General features: G+C 28.0%; 1 protein-coding gene across 1 annotated transcript; it reads left to right on the top strand.

Annotated features, from left to right (window-relative positions):
- The first annotated feature begins 106 nt into the window (after positions 1–106).
- Positions 107–9484, top strand: LOC145841748 (transketolase-like). The gene is made up of 14 exons (XM_082949103.1): positions 107–239; positions 409–526; positions 751–864; positions 1356–1453; positions 1707–1790; positions 2082–2189; positions 2440–2564; positions 2827–3035; positions 3465–3629; positions 5531–5687; positions 7402–7616; positions 7816–7906; positions 8608–8778; positions 9002–9484. Exons 1-14 carry the CDS (start codon positions 133–135, stop codon positions 9124–9126), a joined length of 1887 nt encoding a protein of 628 aa, XP_082805229.1. The 5' UTR covers positions 107–132; the 3' UTR covers positions 9127–9484.
- The last annotated feature ends 5828 nt before the right edge of the window (positions 9485–15312 follow it).

Here is a 15312-nt window from a genome sequence, read left to right as displayed (position 1 = left end):
AATAACATCTAAAAGATTTATAGCTCTACTACAATAGTTTTGGTTTCCCAAATTGAAAGACCTAAGCATTAAAAGTATATTAGTTTTCCAATTATAACTTGATTGCAGAAATAGTTTGAATTAAAATAAATCATGTCTAATTATCACGCACCAACCCAAGCTGACTTGGCTGAGCTCAACGACATTGCCAACAGAATTCGCATCAACGGAATCAAGGCCACCACCAAGTGCAAATCTGGGTGGGTTTTTTGTTTGTAGTTTGTAAAAATTATAAAGGGTACATCATATTTTTTAAAGAGTGTTGTTTGTATTACTGTCATATGTTTTAGTTGTAACTTGTTAAAACATTTACATGTTTAATAGTGTTTTGTACAACAAATATATAATTAATTAACATTTTTTTAACAGTCACCCAACATCATCTGCTTCGTGCGCTGACATTCTGTCTGTTTTGTTCTTCAAAGTCATGAGGTACAAGGCCAATGACCCCAGGGACGCAGCTTCTGACAGATTTGTTATGTCTAAAGTAAGTTGTGTTACCTTAAGTTTTAATATTCGTTTACTTTGACAATAATCAATAAGTTGAAAAAAGTTCTTTACAAATTAAAGCTCTGTAGTAGTTCAACACAAGCTACTTCTTCTTGACTGTAATATTGAAAACATGTTTTTCTATTATTAGTATTGACACACCTTACCAGGTGCAAGTTATTAAGTTTTGCAAATTTTTCTAACTTTTTATTCAATAAACAGGGCCACGCCTGCCCAGCTCTGTACGCTGCCTGGGTTGAAACCGGTCATCTGTCTCAAGCTGATTTCATGACCCTGAGAGAGTACAAGAGTATTTACGAAGGCCACCCAACTCCTGTTAGTTGCGATTATTTAGTGAAAAACAGTGTCAAAAAATATTCAGATGTATAAATAGTAACTTTAATGTTTATTTAAAGAATTCATAACAAGTTTCTCATAAAAATTTAATATCTCACAAGCTTAGTTTGTTTCTATGTTATTGCTTTTGTTTAATATAATTAAACTAGTTGGTAATTTACTTATCAGACATAAACAGTTTGTTTAACCCTTGTAATTGAGTATACTACTGTAAATCTGTTTAATAAAAAATAAATTTATTTCAAAATTAATTAAATATTATAAAATTTGATCATTTATCCCTTAAGTTAGAATTAAGATTTTAGGTTCATATGTATAAAATTTTTAGAAAAAGTAAATCTTTAACTTGTATTTTATTTTTTTGATTTTTGTTTGGAAAAAAAGCACTTTTGCTTATAGTTTCGGCTACAGTTGTTTTTTCGATATGCAAATATTTGAACAATAAGTTTTACATTTTTTTTTATTTAAAGGCAATCGACTTCATTGATGTTGCTACTGGATCACTTGGACAAGGTCTTGGAATGGCTTGTGGTATGGCGTACGCTGCTAAATACATTGAAAAAACCAAGTAATTAAAATAAATAAATTTTTTTGATATGTATCAAAAACTAAAAATTCTTATAACCAGTTCGCTGTTTGATGTGTTTATGGTTGAAAATAAGTCTAAATTTTTGTTACAAAACTGATTGTACGGCTGTTTTAAAATGGTTTTCGTTAATCTAACATTGTTAAGTACTTATACTTTTTAAATGTACAGTTTTATAGCTTAAACTCTTAATTTTGTATCGGTTATATTATCAAAATGTATCCAAAATTACCAGCTTCCGCGTTTACTGCTTGTTGGGAGACGGAGAAGTGGCCGAAGGCGCAGTTTGGGAAGCCATGGCTTTTGCCAGCCACTACAAGTAAGTTGAAATATTTGCATTAAATTAACTTTAAGTTGTTTATTCTAATTATAAAAGTCAAGTTGAGTAAGGTGTATGGGTTTTCTACAATTACTTTGAAATAGTTATAATGTTGTTATTAAAAATTAAAAATAAATTTAGCATCATTTATTATATTTCTCATATATTAACTTCTTCCTTGAGTTTAAACACGCAAACTATTATTTGCCCTCAATTTTTTTATTTAAGAAAAAAACAGCTCTGTTAGTTGCAGCTTGGTCATCACAACACATAATACAATTAATTCAACAGACTGAACAACTTGGTGGCCATCATTGACGTGAACAGACTGGGACAATCTGAACCAACTGCGCTTGCTCACGACTGCAAAACGTACGCCAAGAGGGCGGCAGCTTTCGGGTTTGTGTTCATATATTTGTTGTATAAAGTAAAATACTCAAGTACTGTTGTCGTGGTTATCACTACGTGGTTCTTTCAGTTTCAAGTCTTAGTTGTTGGTTATAAATATATTAAGACTTGTTATAAGCAATTTTTTTTAAATTATTTAATGTGGACAATTATGTTAATTCTGTAAAACACTCTAGTAACAGGTTTCGATTAGAACTTAAGTTTAGAGTTGGAAAATAAACATTCATATTTTTTTATTAAGTTGGAACGCAGTAGAGGTGGACGGTCACAACATTGAAACTCTGTGCAAGGAATTCCATCACGCCAACGAGTCACCAGCTCCAACCTGCTTCGTTGCCAAAACTTTCAAGGGGCGCGGAATGATCGGTTGGTATTAACAGTGTATATTATTTTAGTTATTATTAACAGTTAATATATATTTACTAATTTTTTTGATTAACATCCAGTTGCTTTGTATTGAATATAAATATATTTTGCTAACAATACCACCAGTTTACTATGAACAATACTCTCATGAAACCATTCAATAGAAAAAAAAACTTTTTACCTTTTTTTTTTGCTCTGTGTAGCCAAAGTTATAAGTTTCAGATATTCTAATTAACGAACAAACACTCTAAAACTTCACCAGGCCAGGAAGATCTGCTCAATTTCCACGGCAAGCCGGTGGCCAAGGACGCCATGGACGGGATTGTCGACGGGATCAAGGCCAAGCTGAACAACAAGGAGAAAGTCATCACCAGCATGGTGGCGCCAGCACCCTCCGTGAAAGCTTGCGACGTTCCGAACCTCTTCGACGTCAAGCTGGACTCCCCGCCCAGCTACGAGAAGGGGCAGAAGGTTTGAAAATTGTTGTTTTTCAGCTGAACTTTGTTTTCTTTTGCTAACATACTGTTGCTAGCATTTGTATGAACTTGTTTTCAAGGGGGCAGAAGTTTGAAAATAATCTTAAAAATATTCTACCTCAAAATATTAAAAGTAATGTTTGTTTTAAAATTTGTTACCTGAAAGTTTAATTTAATACATATATTCTGTTTTTTTGTACTTAAATTATATTTTTATGACTATTCTAATTAATTTTTTTTAAAAACAACCTTATAACCAGTTTTTATAAGATAGTTAATAATAAATTAAAAAACTATCATACGAGCTTATGGGCTTGATACTCAACGCTTTCTTCTAGTCGTTTTTATGAAATAGTATTAAGCTACTATTAAACGTAATTTTTCTATTTTTACAAAATTAAAAAAAATTTCATTTTCCCATCAGATCGCAACCAGGCAAGTGTACGGCAAGGCTCTGGTCAAGCTGGCGCAGAGCTGCCCGAGGCTGTACGCTCTGGACGGAGACATGAAAAACTCCACCTTCTCGCAGGACTACATGAAGCAGTTCCCGGAAAAATTCGTCGAATGCTTCATCGCCGAACAGAACATGGTCAGTTCGTTTTTGTCATGTGGATAAAGCTTGTAATTTTCAATACGTTGTGAAACTTTCAATGCATGTGGTTTTGGTTTTATGAAATGTAGCTTTTGGAAAATTCAATACAGGTGTTGCAGCATTAGTAATTAAACAGACATCATTAAATTGTTTAAATGTATACGTTGAACTTACCTAGTTTTAGAAAATTGTAAGTGCTGCTAGATTTTATAAATTAAAAAAAAATGTATCTATTTATATTAAACAAAAAAAAAAAACAGTTGTACAGTATTAAGAGTTACTGTTTTTCTTTAATTGTTTATGTTTTAAAAAGAAAGTTTTAAGTTTTTAACCAAAAAGCCTTTTCTTCTATTTTTGTTTAAATTATAAAAATTATCAATTTAGTTAGCCTGTTTTAACGCTTCTTAAGTAATTAAAAAATATCTTTTTAAAACAATTAGTGTAATACATAATTACTCAAACTAGCATTTAAAAAAATGTCAATTAGTTACAAATGAATGGACTTGAATAAAACAGTAGTACTTGAAATAACATATAGTTTAAAATTTATAATGTTGTTAAATGTGGTACTTGTCTTCACAAAAAATACTTTGTATTTTTCTATCTTGTACTTTAGATATAAAAGCACAACTAGGATATTACAAAAAGTAATTTTTTATTAGATAAATTTCTCATCCTTTAGTTAAAGTATTTTGCAAATGCACTAAAATTATTCTCCAAAAAAGCATGCGTACATTTAAACAAGGTCTAGCATTTTCACACATGACCGCCCACAGTGCTTATTTTGCACAATAAAAACTTTTTTAGTACATATTATGGAATTAAATAATTAAAATTTAGTTCAATAATTCAACTCCCCACCACATCTGAAGGTCACGAATTCACAAAACACTTAACAAGGCACAAGTTGAGAAAAGCACTTGAAAACAGGATGCGTCACAAAAACCTCACTCATCAAATTACAAACTTCTCCCACATAAAGCATTTGTCCCGCGCTTTTTACTTGCGTGATTTACTGCTGAGTTGCATTTGAAAGCTGTTTCAACACATGCGTTTGAAAATTGAAACATTTGTGTTAAAATTGTGCTTTTGATAGCAACAAAGATTTATCGCTGTTGTGTAATAATGTTTTGTAATTTGGACTTTTGTATTCTACAATACAAAAACAATTTTTTTTTTAATTTAACTTGTTTTTAAAGTCCGAGTAAGTAGTTTCTTGGTAAACAAAACTAATTAAAAACTTTGTACAAATGCCTTACAAATAATGATAAGTGCTTTCAAAAATAAATGTATTTATGTACACATTAAAAATGTTTCATGTGTAATATTTTGTGAGCGGTTTGCATCTAGTTTTGAAACAATCTACAATCTTATATAATCCAATATTCGCTACTTAATCGGTTATATAATTTTACTAAACCACTTTATTTATTTATCTTTACTGGCTACGGTTGCAATAATTTTATCAGTAATTTTGGCAAAGCAAAGTTTTTTATTTAAACCATTTAATAATCAACATTAAGTTAATTCTTACAATCATTACACACTTCAATTGCAGTAGAGATGTTTATTTCAAACACCTTATTGTTTTATATACTTTTGTCAATAAAATTATGTTATTAATTTTTAATATTCAACATTAATTTATTATTCCAATCAGACTGCAGTGGCAATAGAAATGTTTATTTCGAACACTTTATATTATTAATATATATATATATATATATATTTATTTATGAAATGTATGTTCTGGAATTTTTAAAATCGAATTTTTCTAACAATTTTTTTAAAAACCCTTTAAGTGGGCTCAGTAGAAAGTGATCTAGTTTATATACATATATTACAGTACTTTGTAACTTTTTAAAACAGAAATTTAATATTCAAATATTTTTACGCAGACCGCAGTAGCGATAGGAATGGCAACCAGGGACAGGTGCATCGCGTTCTGCTCGACATTTGCCGCGTTTTTGTGCAGGGCTTACGACCACATCAGGATGGGCGCAGTGTGCCACACCAACGTCAACTTCTTCGGCTCCCACTGCGGAATCTCCATCGGTTTGTTTGAATATTATCATGAAAAATGTTTTTTATTTTTGTGTTTTCTAGATTTACAAAGTTATTGCTTGGAAATAGTCGATTACACAAATTTAAGGAACACATTGTATATAATAAGCTAGTAACTAAATGTTAACTTGGTAATTGTTATTGTAGTTACTACTTGCTTACTGTTTCTAAATCAGTTAGTAAATGTACATATCAGTATGTTTCACTTAAAATTATCTAATTGTTTGTAAGTCAAATGTAAAATGTATAAATTAAATAATTTGATATCCATTTTATATGTTGTTATTGTTTTTTAACTAATTTAAAATATAATTATTGCTTGGTAATGGAAAAGTTCTGGGTAATTGTAAAAATAGAGAACTAATTTAAATAACTTTGTTTAACTTAAATAATCTAATTATTTGTAATTCGTATGTAAATAATATCAGTTAGGTAGTTTGATGTGCATTATTATTGTTATAATTAACTAAGTCTTAAAAATAAAAAATAAAGTTCATACAAATAATACAAAATTGTGAAGTAATGGAAAAGTTCTGGGTAATTGTAAAAATAGAGAACTAAGTACACAAGTTTCGAAATATTTGCTCAATCACGCCAATTGTTTGTTCTGCACTTTGTGTTGCTGCACGCTCAAAAAAAAAATTACTGACTGGCTGTTTTATTTTTTATTGTTTTATAGTTTTTTAAAATATGTTATGATTATAAGTAAAGCCTTTTTATTTATTTCCAGTATACTGTAAAAACAAATTTATTTCAAGCTTTTAAGGTTTAACTGCCAAATTAAAACTCAGAAACTAATAAACTTTTAAAAACTATTTGTACAATTTGTTTTTTTTTATACAATTGTTAAATTGAATTTTATTTCTAACACCAAAAAGTAAACTTATATTTTAAAACTAAGTAAGTTTAATACAAACTTTAATGTTTGTCCAAGCCAAACATTTAAGTTAAATATTTACATAATTTTTTACAGTTTTGTGAGTCACATTTTTCAGTGAGTCATAAAAGGAAGTCAAACCAAGTCTAAAACTTACAGTTGAATAAAGTTAAGATATTTAAATTACACATTTTTAACTTTAATTTATATGTTTAACAGCCTTGTGCGCGCCTAACAATAGTTCTGCAATATTGCACACTTGTTAAGTATTTAATAATTCAATATTCTTTTGTACTGTTAGATATTTTCCCATCATGAAGCGCATCTAGCTTTTAAAATTGCATTTAAATATCTGTTTAAATGAGATATTTATTTCTTCTCTAATTTATATCTTTAAATAGCATAATATAATTGTAACAATTTGTAATGAATTTTTTTGCAAAAATAACAAAAATATTTAAATTTCGGGAAACTTGTTGACGTTTACAAAATGCCTCGAGCAAATTATGAGGAAATTGTTTAAAAGGAAGTTTGTCAAGTTTAGTTATTACAACACAAATTATTTAATTACCGTTTGAGTAATTTTGTAAATTTGATATGTTAATATCAAATAGATTTATTTAGTATGTGCTGAATTAAGTTTATTAAAATTAAATAAAAAATAGATTTGCTTTTGTGTACTTACTCACCTACATGTGTAATTTATGTTAGCTGCTTTTACTTAAAGTTTATTTTAATACACATCCAAATTAAGACCATCATAAATTGTTTTATCAAAATTGCCTAAATTACAAAAAATAATTCTCAACAAATTTAATTTCAACTCAGGAGCAGACGGACCCTCGCAGATGGCGTTGGAGGACCTGGCCATGTTCAGGGCGGTCCCCTCGGCAACCGTCCTGTATCCTAGCGACGCCGTTTCGTGCGAGAGGGCGGTGGAGCTGGTTGCCAGGACGAAGGGGATCGGGTACATCAGGGGAACGAGAGCCACCACCTCCGTCGTCCATGACAACGACGCCGTGTTTGCCATCGGAAAGTCCATGGTTAATTTTGAAGATAAATAAATATAAATAGAACAAAATAAATAAGATTTTGTTGAAAAAGTATAATTGTTGATGAAAATTTTATTACTCAATCTGTTTTTTTTTGTGGAAAAATTTAAATGCGTTATTTTTGATTTTTTTTTTTATAGGTACAATAAAAAACTTTTTGAATTTTTCTACAAACTTGATCATTTTGTAGGTTGTAAGACAAAAGGAAGGTGACAAAGTTACAGTCGTTGCCGGAGGAGTGACATTAGACGAAGCAATGAAGGCCGCAGCCACGCTTGAAGGTTGGTATTTTATTAGTATTATTAAAATATATACGCGTACTTTTTGCTTTAAAGGTTGCAATCAAAGTTCTCGACTTAAAAAGGAGAATGATTCAATGATAAATTTTAAAATTTTATTACAATACAATGTTTCACTCGATTAAAAAAACGAGATCTTAAGTTGTTTAAAATCTTATTCAAATTGAATCTATTTGAATAAGATTTTAAACAACTTAAGATCTCGTTTTTTAAACGAGTGAAACATTGTATTGTAATAAAATTTTAAAATTTATCATTAAAATATATACTGATATTATTAGGTTTATTATTTTGTTAAGATTATTTTAATGTTAACTTAGAACATTTATAAATAGAGAGTCTTATAACTGATTTTAAACTGCTAAAAAAGTTGTTTTCAGTTATTCAAAGTTAAAAAGTTTTCAATTAAATTTGCTCACGAATGTTTATTTAGTTGTTGTGTAAACAAGCTTAGAAAATGCATTTGTAAATAAAACAACAAATACTCAACAATCACCTCACAAAGTTAAATTCCTTAATTCTTATAAATTTCAGCTGGAAGTTTTCATTTCCGCATGACTAACTGCTCGTGCGTGCGGAACAACAAAACCACTTTATTAAATTTACAATAAAACTGTATATAATATTAACTGAAATAAGTATATGGTCAATAAAGCTATATTTAATATAAATTAAAATACCAGGCGAAGGCGTAGGAATTACGGTTGTTGATATTTTCTCGTTGAGACCAGTTGACAAGCAGACCATTCTGACTTGCGTCAACAAAACTAACGGAAAGTTGATCACTGTTGAGGATCATTACCCCGAAGGCGGAATCGGATCGGCTGTCGCAGAAGCTCTTGCCGATCAAACTGGTTTGTTTTAATAAAAAAAAACTATTTAAGTTTGCGAGAAAGTATAACTCAACTTTATTGACCAAAAGTAATTTTTTTATGTTTTAAGAGAAAAAACAAGGGTCACAGTTTTTGTTTTCGATATCAAACAACTTGAAATATCTTTGAGGCGACAGTTTCATCAGAGTATAAACTGTTTAAATTAAAAAAAAAACATGATTTGAAAAACGAACAATTCAAATAGGAGTGACCCACAAGATCATGGCAGTGAGGGGATTACCCTTCAGCGCTCCTCCAGCCAACCTTTTGGACCATTTCGGAATTGACGCGAACGCTATCGCCAAGCAGGTCAAACAAATGCTGGCTTAATGCCACACTAGTCAAATTATTTAGCCTAATCGGTCACAGCCGACTGTTTTCGTATTTTTCTGTATGTTGTTAATTTAATCCCTCCTTTAAAAAAGGTTTTCAATAATGTTCATGTAATTTTAACTTTATATAATGTAGATTTTGTGATTCTGTTGGTATTTATCCTCACTTTAACAGCTGAAGCTAACCAAATATTAACCTGTTTTTTATTCATGCTTCTTAAGTAATTGTAATCAAATTAACTGTAACTTTTTAATCATTGCATAAATTAATTAGATTTAGAACCCAATGAATCACTCAGTCTATGCACCTGTTATTTTATGGTTATCACCTTTAGCATTCGTAATAAAACGAAAAATATTAAGTTGTGATTTCTCTAGTATATAAATATATATAGAATTAGCTTAATTAACTTGATAAATCAAATCTTTCACACGAAGCCCACCTTAAGGGCTTTTTTATTAAAAAGGTTTATTTCAAGATGTAAAACTCGAAGGACTCGAGTTTCGTACTTGTGCACTCATCAACTTCAAAGCATGTAAAAAATAAATATGTGTATGTATAGATACATTTATTTTAATATCTAGTCTGCAGCAATATTTATCAGCTCTAAAAAGTTTAAAAAACATTCGATTTATAATTACTAAAAAGAGCAGTATGCCTCCTTAAGCACAAAAATTCACACTACAATGGTGTAAATTTTACTGTATTTTAGCTATGCAAATTGCTACGTAAACAATTAAAAAACTTGTACGCGTTAAGTACAAATAGATTAAAAAAAGGTGTATTAGTCGCGATTATCGGTAAGATTGGACAGAAACACAAATAAAAGTATTTTACATGAAATTTGCACTACCAAAGAAGGTTTCTTAAGTGAACTTTTAAAGCATTAAATTTTAATCACCATTGCCTGGGGAAATCCTACATGAACTGAGTCAACTTTTAAGAAGTTTGATGACTATATGACTAATTGTTCAAATCATACACTCATCACTTGCTCATTTTTTACTTACCTTTTCCACACATTTAAAGAAACTTCATTTGGTAGCTTTTTAATGAAAAGTTTATTATTAGTTGCTGGAGCTTACGATACGTGCAATTTGTACTTTAACCTTCACTAAAAACACATTTTTATTCCAATAAGTATAACATTTCAAACTTTTTTGTGCTAATTAATATATATTCAAATTGAGCTTTACATGATGCTTAAAAAATTTAAACACTTATTAAGGCCAAAGAGATTTCATCTTAGTTATTTTTAGAATTTCTGATTAGATACAAAAAGTCTACTGTTATACAAAAAATAACTTCGTACCATTTATTATCAACAGTAAGTAGCATTACAGTTTTTTTCATTAATATTTATATGGTAGTTTTGTACCTTAAACTTTATATTATATTAAAAAGACAAAAAGTCTTGTACTTGGAAAAATTCAGAAAACCTGGACATTATTTTCAAATAATCTTCAATAAATCAAATAGAAGCTTGGAATTTTTTTTAGTTGATTCAGCTAGAAAGACTGAATAACTTATTATTATATTTCAAGCAGTATGAAGAGAAACTTGAGATACTTAAAACTAAAATATTCTTACTGTAAATATTTTTGTAATAAATATGTTTCTCTTCATACTGCTTGAAATATTATAATAAGTTATTCAGTCTTCCCTTGGTTGTGTGTTGTTCTTCGTGATTTTTTTTGTCTTTATCAAAATCGTTTTAAATAAAAAAGTTTTTTTTTATTTAACAAAAAAATCTCTCGTTTTTAAAAGACTAGTTCTAATTGCCTACTGAAGAAGAATTTGAAAGATGTAACGAATACTAATAAATTTGTAGACTTTTTTGTTAAAAAAAAAAAAAACTTATTTATTTAAAACGATTACAAAAATATTGTTACTTTTAAAAATCAAAGTTAAGCTTAACAAAAAGTAAATTCAATTTACCAGTGACTTACTTTACTATTTTAGTAAGTAAAATGTTGAACATATACATAAAACTTATTCACCTATAGATTTTTAAACTAAAAAAAAAGCTGTAAACTTGTTTCCTTAGGGAATACCAAGTATGTTTTTATAAGCAATTTTTACAATTCTACCAATGGATTTAATGTTAGAGCAAACATTTTGAACATTTGAAAAATAAAGGTACAAGTTTTCGGTACAATACCAGAATACTTTGACCATATAATTTTAAGAAAATAAATAGTTTAGTTGGACTAGAACTTGTTGTTAGAGTTAATAAAGTAGGATTGAAGAATTAGGTTGCTTCTTACTGATGAAAAAGTAATTTTCATTCATTTTACCATTACTGAGAAATTATCATTCTAAATAGTCTTCAATATTTTTAAATATTAATTCAAGATAAAAAGTATGGTGGTAAACTAGTTATAAAGACTTTCATTCTACCTTAAAACTTGTTTTGTTCAAACAGAACTAGTTAAATTTAAACTAGACAGCCTTAGTTTTATAAAGTATAAGTATTTGTTTTCAAGTTTTGATTGAGATTTTATACAACATTTTTATGCTTGTTAACTAGTAAATAAATGCTATTATATAAAACTATTAAAATAAATAATAAAATTGATAGCAACAAAGCTGTTTCCTCTATATTTTCAATGTACCAGTTGCTACTCTTGAAAAATTGAAATTATATTATTTCTTTGAATTAAAAGAAAACCTGTAAATATTAGCTGGTATTGTTATAGACTTTAGTTTTTTTTAATTTGCAGTTTTTAAAATACTGGTTTTTATACTACATTGTAATTTAAGCTTTTTCAAGCAAAAATCATAAGTACTACTTAATTTGACCAATGTAATCTAGAAAAAACTACTGTTGGTATGATAAAAATTTCAAAATTAAGTCAAGAGATTTATTATCATAAACGTCCTGTTAGAAACTTTTAAATACGGTCGTTTTTTTTTTCCGCGAATCCGCGTACAATCATTATATAGAACTAACTTTTTGTAAAACGAAACATGTTTAGAAAAAAAAAAGAATAGAGTATACCTCACCTTTTATGTTAAGGTTAAGTAAAATAATTATAAAATACTAATAAAACATGTAAGCAAGAAAATATATACAAAATATAAAAAAAATATGTTTTAACAGTATTTTGTTATTAAAGGTTCCAAAAAATTACAAAAACAATTTTGCAATGGATCGCAATAATTAATCTAACAAGGTTCTTAATTATTTGAAAAATAGGATCATTAGTTTAAAAATACTAACTTAATTATTTCTCTATTTTTTGATCCTGTTTATAAAGTAGTTTTCAATCTTAAAAAGTTCAAGACAGTAGAATTGAATAATTTAGATAGAAACTTATTACGGTGTTACAATTACAACAACTGTAATATTTCTTTGAATTCTTGGTACGCTAAATCAAATTTATATAAGTTATCTGGCATTTTAAACTTTTCTCCAAAAAATATAACATAAGTTATTTTATAAAATACATAAATTGTTTTTACATGAACTAAGTATTGACTTATTTAGTTTAATGTTTGGCTAAATTTTTTCTACTGAAAATGATTAATGCAAAATAACTTATAACACAATTAAAAGAAGAGATCAAGTAAACATTGGTGAAAGTCAAACATAACCTAAGCTTGGAGTTTAGTATACCCTGAAACAAGAACGAAACCTGGGATTCAGGCTACCGAGAGCTTGTGATCTGATGATCGAAGTGGTATGATAAAACCTTTGTGTAAACTTAAGTCACAAAATCTTTCAAAGAATGTTCATTGTTATTTTATTTTAATACACTTTCTTGCAAACAGGAATTAAGCTAAACTTTTTTAGTTCTTTTTTTTTAATAACGTTTATGCTAATTATAATTCTAAGAGTGAGTTCCAGTTTTAGAACCAAAAAATATGATAAAGTAAAAAAGACCCGAAAAAAGTATATAAAATGACAAAAATTTCGAACAGATAGCAGAATAACCCAAAATTTTGGGTCATATTTTTTACTTCGTTCTACATAACGCCTAAGTAATTGCTAAAGATTATAACTTTTTAGTTTTTTTAAGTAAAATTTGACAAACTAAAAGCAAGCTTAAGTTCAGTAGATTAAAGTAAAAAAATAAGGCAGATTGATTAGATATACATACTTGGTGTTGACTTATATTTTTATGTTTCAATGATATCGTATAGGTTTAACAATAAGTAAACAAACAAAACTAGGTTATTTTGAGTATTTAATTATTTTTTTTGTACCAGCTTAATTATAAATATCGATAAACATATCTACCAAACAAAATTTATTAAACTTTTAATTTGTAGATAAGTTTAAATATCAAATTTAACCTGACAGACTTTGTAAATTTATTTTAAGATTTTTAGATAAATAATTCCAAAAAAAAAATTTCAAGAAATATTTTTAATTTTTAGACAACTATCAAAAAAAATATTAAACACAAGCTAAAAGCAAAGACAATACATTCTTCAATTAGTAAAAATAATATCAGACAAAAGCTGTAATTTCAAGTGGTATAAGTTATAATCTATAGTCAACTAAGTGATCACTTGATAAAAATTCTTTTTCATCAAAATATGTTATGATAACTACTGTTTATTGAAGACAAAAAAAAGTGCTCAAAATATTCTAAGCAGTTGTGCGGAAATATGTAACAGAAAATCGCACATCATTTCAGACGGTATTGAAAATAATGTGTTTTGTCTAAGTGATCACTTGATAAAAATTCTTTTTCATCAAAATATGTTATGAAAACTACTGTTTATTGAAGACAAAAAAAAGTGCTCAAAATATTCTAAGCAGTTGTGCGGAAATATGTAACAGAAAAGCGCACATCATTTCAGACGGTAGTGAAAATAATGTGTTTTGTCTACGTTTTTGTTTGCTTATAAAAAGCTTCGTTAAAAACTAAATAAAACTAAATGGTATTTTATATAAAACAAAACTTTTGTTTTGTGCTTTATTTTAAACTTGTTTTGAAGCTGATGAGTGCATAAGCACGAAACTCGAGTCCTTTGAGTTTTACATCTTGAAATAAACCTTTTTATTAATAAAGCCCTTAAGGTGGGCTCAGTGTGAAAGATTTGATTTATCAAGTTAAATAACTTTGTGTTTATATATACACAAAGGTTTTATCATACCACTTCGACCTTCTATAGGTGTTCAAGTTATATATATATACATATGAAAACTAAACTAATTTAAAAAAGCCTGAAAAAATCTGGACTTCTTTCTTTATTGGAAATAGATGGGTATCATGTCATCGAATTTTAGATCTCGATCATACAACACACTTTATCAAGAAAAATAAATTGATCGTAAACAAAAAGGTTATTGTTAACTGTAATAGATCAATAACTTTTGACAATCTTTTACTAAATGCTTCATTTTACTAGATGCAAATTACCCAAACTATTAAAATATATAATAGTGTTTTTTATTTTTAAATTAATTTAGAAAACGAGTATTTTATAGTCATTAAAAACTAACATAAGCTATCGTTGCAAATACCACCTATGATGTTTAACATAGCACGTACATTAAAACAGAGAACGTACCTAAGATTAGACGGAACAACAACAATAAGTTATAGAAACTAGTTATAGAAATTCTAAGAAAAAATTACTACAAAGTTCTTTTACAGAAAATACTTAAGGAAATAAAGATTGTAATTAAGTTGCAAATGATTGAATTGTCGACTTGTCGTAGAATGTTCTGATCATTACCAAATTTTAACTGGAAAAATTTTGTAGATTTCAGTAGGTCTATTAGTATAAGAAATTAAAAAAACTTTTTCGACTAACTTTAAGTCTTTATATAACTTTTTTTAATCGTCACGAAAATAAGTTAGCTTCGATAAAATAAATACAAAGAAGATTGTTTTTGAATAAGAAACTTTATATAAAAAACAGCTGACTTATCACGTAAAAGGCCCTGATGAAAACTGGCAAACTCACAAGTTATCTCAATTAACAATTTTAGTGACGATTAAGAAAAGTAATATAAAGACTTGAGGTGAGTCGAAAAAGTTTTATAATTTTATATACTAATACACTTCAGTCCTACTGAAATCTACAACATTTTTCAATTTAAAATTTGGTAATGATCAGAACATTCTACGACAAGTCGACAATTCAATCATTTGCAACTTAATTACAATCTTTATTTCTTAAGTATTTTCTGTAAAAGAACTTTGTATTATTTTCTTCTTAGAA

Source organism: Thalia democratica, chromosome 7 (assembly GCF_965202585.1).
Source record: "Thalia democratica chromosome 7, ktThaDemo2.hap1.1, whole genome shotgun sequence".
In the NCBI taxonomy this organism is placed as follows: Eukaryota; Metazoa; Chordata; class Thaliacea; order Salpida; family Salpidae; genus Thalia; species Thalia democratica.
The sequence above is the reverse complement of the archived record's forward strand: the minus strand, read 5'-3'. Positions and strand labels throughout refer to the sequence as shown.